Below are 8,844 nucleotides of genomic sequence, written 5' to 3' on the forward strand. Positions count from 1 at the left end.
ATTGGTTCAGAGGGAGCAGGAGTTATTCGGTCAGAGGGAGGCGCTACAGGAGGCTAAAAGGGAGTAGGAAAGTGTAGAGGCACGGCGAGAGGAGCTGGTTAGGCAGCAGAAGGAGCGGGGGTTAATAAAGGAACCCAGTCCCGCTCCTCGCACCAAGCAAGTGGTGCGTGTCGCCAGTCCGGTCCGGCCCGTTCCTGCTCCCCGCACTAAGCCAGTGGTGCGCGTCGCCAGCCCGGCCCGACCCGTTCCTGCTCCTCGCACCAAGCCAGTGGTGCGCGTCGCCAGCCCGGTCCGGCCTGTACCTGCTCCTCGCATCAAGCCAGTGGTGCCCGGCCCGGCCTGTTCCTGCTCCTCGCACCAAGCCAGTGGTGCATGTTCCTAGTCCGGTTCTGCCCGTGCCTGCTCCTCGCACCAGACCAGTGGTGAGTGTCTCCGTACTGTCACGCCCTGACTCTGGGGACTCTTATTTGTTGAGTCAGGGTGTGATTTTCTATGTGGTATAGATCGATGTTTATAGTCTAGTATGTCTAGATCTTCTGATAACCAGGTGGCGAATCGCATCTCTGCATGTCTGGCAGACATATCAGTATGGATGACGGATCACCACCTCAAGCTGAACCTTGGCAAGACGGAGCTGCTCTTCCTCCCGGGGAAGGACTGCCCGTTCCATGATCTCGCCATCACGGTTGACAACTCCGTTGTGTCCTCCTCCCAGAGTGCGAAGAGCCTTGGCGTGACCCTGGACAACACCCTGTCGTTCTCCGCTAACATCAAGGCGGTGACCCGATCCTGCAGGTTCATGCTCTACAACATTCGGAGAGTACGACCCTGCCTTACACAGGAAGCGGCACAGGTCCTAATCCAGGCACTTGTCATCTCCCGTCTGGATTACTGCAACTCGCTGTTGGCTGGCCTCCCTGCCTGTGCCATTAAATCCCTACAACTCATCCAGAATGCCGCAGCCCGTCTGGTGTTCAACCTTCCCAAGTTCTCTCACGTCACCCCGCTCCTCCGCACACTCCACTGGCTTCCAGTTGAAGCTCGCATCTGTTACAAGACCATGGTGCTTGCCTATGGAGCTGTGAGGGGAACGGCACCTCTGTACCTTCAGGCTCTGATCAGTCCCTACACCCAAACGAGGGCATTGCGTTCATCCACCTCTGGCCTGCTGGCTCCCCTTCCTCTGCGGAAGCATAGTTCCCGCTCAGCCCAGTCAAAACTGTTCGCTGCTCTGGCACCCCAATGGTGGAACAAGCTCCCTCACGACGCCAGGACAGCGGAGTCACTCACCACCTTCCGGAGACATTTGAAACCCCACCTCTTTAAGGAATACCTGAGATAGGATAAAGTAATCCTTCTACCCCCCCAGCCCCCCCCCGCCCCCCCTAAAAAAAAAAAAAAAAAGAAATTGTAAAGTGGTTATCCCACTGGCTATAGGGTGAATGCACCAATTTGTAAGTCGCTCTGGATAAGAGCGTCTGCTAAATGACGTAAATGTAAATGTAAAATGTAATCTGTTGGCCGGTGTGGTTCCCAATCAGAGGCAGCTGTCGCTCGTTGTCTCTGATTGGGAATCATACTTAGGCAGCCTATTGGCACTATTGAGTTGTGGGATCTTGTTCCGTGTAAGGTATGTTGTTTGTGTCTACCTTGGACTTCACGTTATTCGTTTCAAATAAACATGTATGCATATCACGCTGCGCCTTGGTCTGACCCGTCTATGAACGAACGTGACAGGTAGGTTTATTTGAACAGTGAGAGACAGAATAACAACAAAACAATCCAGAAAAACGCATGTCAAAAATTTTATAAATTGATTTGCATTTTAATGAGGGAAATAAGTATTTGACCCCTCTGCAAAACATTTGGCAACTCGAACCTTCAGCTCCCTCCACAGACGTTCTATGGGATTAAGGTCTGGAGACTGGCTAGGCCACTCCAGGACCTTAATGAGCTTCTTCTTGAGTCACTTCTTTGTTGCCTTGGCCGTGTGTTTTGGGTCATTGTCATGCTGGAATTCCCATGTTCAATGCCCTGGCTGAAGGAAGGAGGTTCTCACCCAAGATTTGACGGTACATGGCCCTGTCCATCGTCCCTTTGATGCGGTGAAGTTGTCCTGTCCCTTTAGCAGAAAAACACCCCCAAAGCATAATGTTTCCACTTCCATGTTTTACGGTGGGGATGGTGTTCTTGGGGTCATAGGCAGCATTCCTCCTCCTCCAAACACTGCGAGTTGAGTTAATGCCAAAGAGCTCGATTTTGGTCTCATCTGACCACAACACTTTCACCCAGTTCTCCTCTGAATCATTCAGATGTTCATTGGCAAACTTCAGACGGGCCTGTATATGTCCTTTCTTGAGCAGGGGGACCTTGCAGGCGCTGCAGGATTTCAGTCTTTTACGGCGTAATGTGTTACCAATTGTTTTCTTGGCGAATATGGTCCCAGCTGCCTTGAGATCATTGACAAGATCCTGCCGTGTAGTTATGGGCTGATTCCTCACCGTTCTCATGATCATTGCAACTCCACAAGGTGAGATCCTGCATGGAGCCCCAGGCCAAGGGAGATTGACAGTTATTTTGTGTTTCTTCCATTTGCGAATAATCGCACCAACTGTTGTCACCTTCTCACCAAGCTGCTTGGCGATGGTCTTGTAGCCCATTCCAGCCTTGTGTAGGTCTACAATCTTGTCCCTGACATCCTTGGAGAGCTTTTTGGTCTTGGCCATGGTGGAGAGTTTGGAATCTGATTGATTGATTGCTTCTGTGGACAGGTGTCTTTTATACAGGTAACAAACTGAGATTAGGAGCACTCCCTTTAAGAGTGTGCTCCTAATCTCAGCTCGTTACCTGTATAAAAGACACCTGGGAGCCAGAAATCTTTTTGATTGAGTACAAATACTTATTTCCCTCATTAAAATGCAAATCAATTTATAACATTTTTGACATGCGTTTTTTCTAGATTTTTGTTGTTGTTATTCTGTCTCTCACTGTTCAAATAAATCTACCATTAAAATTATAGACTGATCATTTCTTTGTCAGTGGGCAAATGTACAAAATCAGCAGGAGATCAAATACTTTTTTCCCTCACTGTATGTATTCATCCCCTTTGCTGAAGCCCCTAAATAAGATCTGGTGCAACCAATTACCTTCAGAAATCAAATAATTTGTTAAATAAAGTCCACCTGTGTGCAATCTAAGTGTCACATGATCTCAGTATATATACACCTGTTCTGAAAGGCCCCAGAGTCTGCAACACCACTAAGTAAGGGGCACCGCCAAGCAAGCGGCACCATGAAGACCAAGGAGCTCTCCAAACAGGTCAGGGACAAAGTTGTGGAGAAGTACAGATCAGGGTTAGGTTATAAAAAAAGATCAGAAACTTTGAACATCCCATGGAGCACCACTAAATCCATTATCAAAACATTGAAATAATATGGCACCACAACAAACCTGCCAAGAGAGGGCCGCCCACCAAAACCCACGGACCAGGCAAGGAGGGCATTAATCAGAGGCAAAAGATAACCCTGAAGGAGCTGCAAATCTCCACAGCGGAGATTGGAGTATCTGTCCATAGGACCACTTTAAGCCATACACTCCACAGAGCTGGGCTTTACGGAAGAGTGGCCAGAAAAAAGCCATTGCTTAAAGAAAAAAATAAGCAAACACGTTTGGTGTTCGCCAAAAGGCATGTGGGAGACTCCCCAAACATATGGAAGAAGGTACTCTGGTCAGATGAGACTAAAATTTAGCTTTTTGCCCATCAAGGAAAACGCTATGTCTGGCGCAAACCCAACACCTCTCATCACCCCGAGAACCCCATCTCCACAGTGAAGCACGGTGGTGGCAGCATCATGCTGTGGGGATGTTTTTCCATCGGCAGTGACTGGGAAACTCGTCAGAATTGAAGGAATGATGGATGGCGCTAAATACAGGGAAATTCTTGAGTGAAACCTGTTTCAGTCTTCCAGAGACTTGAGACTGGGACGGAGGTTAACCTTCCAGCAGGACAATGACCCTAAGCATACTGCTAAAGCAACACTCGAGTGGTTTAAGGGGAAATATTTAAATGTCTTGGAATGGCCTAGTCAAAGCCCAGACCTCAATCCAATTGAGAATCTGTGGTATGACTTAAAGATTGCTGTACACCAGCGGAATCCATCCAACTTGAAGGAGCTGGAGCAGTTTTGCCTTGGGGGGGGGGGGTGAATAGTTATGCAAGCTCAAGTTCAGTTCTCTTTGGTCTTATTTCTTGTTTGTTTCACAATAAAAAAATATTTTGGATCTTCAAAGTGGTAGGCATGTTGTGTAAATCAAATGATACAACCCCCCAAAAAATCAATTTTAATTCCAGGTTGTAAGGCAACAAAATAGGAAACATGCCAAGGGGGGTGAATACTTTCGCAAGCCACTGTAGTTCACTACTTTTGTCCGCAAGTATATTGTGAATAGGATGCCATTTCAAATGCAGCTATTGACTTCTGTTTCAACAGGCCTATGGGAGGACACACTTGATCCACTACAGTGGCCCTCCAGAACACTTCCGATAGGTAGACTTTAATAATCCTAAATCAGACGTTTTCCTGTCCAACCCTTGACAGCAGCATAGAACAATGTTTGTGGTCAATCACACATCCTGTTCCCTCTTTTCCCCTTTCACTTCTGTTCAACTAAAGCCAGCAAATCCATCTCTAATTCCCTCACAACGCTTCACCTAAGGTAGAATACAAACTCAGCAGGCATGAAAGCGAAAAAATAACCACTTTTACCTCCGCTAGCATCAAAACGAAAGAAAACAGACGGAACAGATGCGTTCTGCTTGGTAATGATGGCTCTGTAATGTACATCTTTGTTTCGCTGTTTGTTAAAAGACTTCTCTCCTGAAGTACTGTAGTAGCATCGGAGCCAGCCGAGTCCTGAGCTCTATTCCAAGTCATTTGATCTTCTCTCTACCTGTGTTCCTCTAGAGTGGACTAACAGAGCTTAGAGCACACACCGCCAGCTCCGACCCACCAGGGATTACAGAGCAGTACATCATCTTTTGACCGTTGTGCTTTTCACGCGCCAGGCCTTTCCTCGTACTCGCCCTCTCCCATTTCATGCTTGGCACATAAAAACATAGAACAGATAGAGAAAGAGTGAGTGAGAAAGAGGGGGGGGGGGGAGAGAGAGGGGGGAGAGAGAGGGGGGGGAGAGAGAGAGAGAGAGAGAGAGAGAGAGAGAGAGAGAGAGAGAGAGAGAGAGAGGGGGGGGGGGAGAGAGGGTATTTTATTTTTTTTACTTCTAGCACTTTCTATGACTGGAGAGGAGAGAGAATGTCAGTTCCCCCTGAAGAAAAAGTGAGGAAAGACATCATTTTGAGTCAGAGGGGAATTCCCCTCTCTCTGTAGCTTTAAGCCCAGAAAGGCAAGAGTCTGTGAGTGCGTACCAAATTACACCCTATTCCCTATTAAGTGCACTACGTTTGACCAGGGCCCATAGGGCTCTGGTCAAAAGTAGTGCACTATAAGGAATAGGATGCCATTTGGGACGGATAAGCCTCCGCTGTCAGCAGTAAAGTGTTGTAGTTCATACAGCTCTCTGTTCTCGTGGCCACAGGCCATAATGCAACAACAACAGTGAAGCAGTGAGTCACTGAGCAGAGCCGGAGCACGCCTCTCCCTCCTCAGCCACGGGGCATTGATACGGGAGGTAAACAGGCCTTCATGTTCAGGCACTAGTGGGGTGGACTAGTGAAAACGGTCAAGGAGGTCCTGCATTAAAATACCAGATATGAGATTTCCTACCCTAAGAACAGTTTTTTGTTGTTGTGGATTTAGTTAAGTATGATCTCATCTGATGATGGCATCTGTCAATATTGACATTACAACATACAAATACCACAAAAAGTAGACTGAACCCTTTGTATTTATACTACTGTTTAGTGTGTAGTGTTATGGTATCTGTTTGCATGGGGTAACGTGACATAACACACAGTATCTGACTAAACATGTAGATATCAATGTAGGGATGTACTTTCTTAGCTTGGTCCTGTGAAATGTGCTTTACTATCTATGTTGATACTTCACAGCACAGCCTTAGTTCCCATGCATTCAGAGCGACGGCTGGCTACCGTACAATCCAGAGAGCAGGCAGGCTACAGTACAATCCAGAGAGCAGGCAGGCTACGGTACAATCCAGAGAGCAGGCAGGCTACGGTACAATCCAGAGAGCAGGCAGGCTACAGCTTGCTTCATAATTACCTAGTTAGTGTGCCGCAAAGTTTCAAAGAATAATTCATTTAGCAAATAATGAATGAAGGGGGCACTTAGGTGGTCGGTTATCAAAACATACATAAAACATTATTTTGTCTTTGTGTGTGTGTGTGTGTGTGTGTCTGTCTGTCTGCCCCGTGCGTCCCTCCCCCTAACACTCCCTGGTCCGGGGGGCAAAATACACTCATTACTACTAATACAGTTTAGCAATCAAGATGAAACGAGAGAAAAAAGACATTGCAGAGAGAGAGAGAGCAGAAAACCGGGTAAACTTGATTAAACTTCATTAGAATCAAAGTCTCCACCACGTCTGTAATGGTCACTCTCAGTAGAGGGGCCTTCTTCACCACTCCCTTCTTCCTACAAATCATCTCAAAGGCTTTTTATCCCCCAGTAATGGCTGCCTAATTTATGCTTTGATGTTGACTGAGTGTACCGTCTTTAGTGTGAGGGCGCCGCCCGCCGCAGCGCGCGCCGTGTAGCCAGTGTTTAGTCTGTTTACGAGGGCCTAAATAATCCCTGCCTCCCTTTTACCAACAGACCTTTAACAACAATTAGCGAGCGGCGGACAAGACGTGGAGGGCTACCAGAGACAGAACCATAATGATGGGAGATAAAATAAACCCACGGCGAATCAACATTCCTCCCGCCCGCCCGCCCTGCCTCTCCTCCGCCAACGTCAAGGAGGACATTCCAATCTGAATGCCTGGCCGGCGCTCTGGCGGCTTTCCGCTTTATTTGCTCATTCGCAATTGACTTAATTCAGATCATTCTCCTCCAGAGTGTGTTTCATGTTTGAGAGCCCATATTTGAAACGGGGGGTCTTTGTCTGAGGAGTACAACAATTGATGATTAAATAAAGGAGATAGAGAGATTTGATATGAAACCGATGGTAGAGTGGTCCCAATGGAAAATGTCAAGTCTCCTCTCAGGACCACTTCAAACCTGGGAGGGTAAATAGGCCTGTTTTAGGGCTATCAGGAGAGTCAGGGGAGTCTATAGACCTTGACACAAGAAACCAAGGCTAAACCCAGTTTATACATAAAAACAGAGATCAGAATGAGATTACAAATAAATCTAAGATCTGTTTGATATAGACACAACAACAACAACGCAAACAAAGTTATGACAGAGGGAATTTACACTACCGATGTGACTCTACATATACTTACACTGACACTCCAACACACACACACACACACGCTCACACACACTCACACACACGCATATTGACGGTACACACACACACACTTTCATACTCTCCACATACGCTGCTGCAATTCAGTTTATTATCTAACATGATTGCCTAGTCACTTTTACCCCTATCTACATTCACATATTACCTCAACTACCTGGTACCCCAACTACCTGGTACCCCAACTACCTGGTACCGCTGCACATTGACTCCTTGTATATAGCCTCGTCATTGTTATTTATTGTGTTCATATTTTCTATTCTTATTTGCTTATTTTCTTACTTTTTAACTCTGCATTGTTGGAAAGGACCCGCAAGTAAGAATTTCACAGTAAAGTCTACACCTGTTGTATTCGGCGCATGTGACCAATACAATTTGATTTGAGATAACAAGTTAAACAGAATATTTCTCTGACTAGATCCTTATTATTTATTCATTAGGACAAAGGGCAATTTCTAACATGAATGCAGGCATTTAATCTAATACTGCAGATCATGGTACTTCTAATGACGTCAGGGGAGACTCTAGTCCGCCTTCACTCAAATCACCTAAACACAGAGGTCTTAATAATATCGTCCAAGTTCAAGGATATGAAGTTGAGTTCTTAAGCACTCTGTGCCTGATTGCATCCATGATCATTTCCATTGCAGGGAGCCAGTGGGAGAGAGAGAGAGATTAAACTACCATAGTGGACCTGCAGCTGGTTCACCTTCCTTAACGGCCTCATCTCCACTAAGGGAACTAGAGGATCCAATAATTGGAGTGTTGTTGTGTTGAGCGCAACACTACAGGGACCCGGAACCAGGGAATAAACACAAGCACACTCATTTTGGCAACAACTGGTTGTTTGGACCACGAGCCTCTTTTATAAGTGCCTGTTTGGATGGGGGAGCAATGATGAGACATCTGTACACACCAGCTCAGCTCAGCTCAGCACGAGAGAGAGAGAGAGAGAGAGAGAGAGAGAGAGAGAGAGAGAGAGAGAGAGAGAGAGAGAGAGAGAGAGAGAGAGAGAGAGAGAGAGAGAGAGAGAGAGAGAGAGAGAGAGAGAGAGAGAGAGAGAGAGAGAGAGAGAGAGAGAGAGAGAAGAGAGAGAGAGAGAGAGAGAGAGAGAGAGAGAGAGAGAGAGAGAGACATTAGCCCAACAGAGAGAGAGAGAGGGAGAGAGAGAGAGACAGACTTGAGCACAACAGAGAGAGAGAGAATATCCCCCCCCCCCCACACACACACACATTTTAAGCATCCAAACAGCAGCCTTCGCCGGGCGGTTATTGGGCCCGAACTCCTCCTCCTACCTCCAGCCAGGAGATAATTAGCCATTAGCAAATCATAGCTAACACTTACGAGGAGGCGCAACCTTCACAAGCACAATCATCTTAATATGGACGGCAGAATGGC

At 46.8% G+C, this 8,844-nt stretch overlaps 1 protein-coding gene across 1 annotated transcript in view; it reads right to left on the bottom strand.

Moving 5' to 3' along the window:
* Positions 1-8,844, bottom strand: part of cntln (centlein, centrosomal protein) — a 94,416-nt gene that overhangs the window by 67,962 nt on the left and 17,610 nt on the right. The window contains exon 10 of the mRNA XM_084188483.1: positions 8,131-8,231. Coding sequence (XP_084044609.1) covers positions 8,131-8,231 — 101 coding nt within the window. The remainder of the gene's footprint in view (positions 1-8,130; positions 8,232-8,844) is intronic.

The sequence above is a fragment of the Coregonus lavaretus genome, assembly GCF_964263955.1.
Source record: "Coregonus lavaretus genome assembly, contig: SUPER_35_unloc_1, whole genome shotgun sequence".
Taxonomy (NCBI): domain Eukaryota; kingdom Metazoa; phylum Chordata; class Actinopteri; order Salmoniformes; family Salmonidae; genus Coregonus; species Coregonus lavaretus.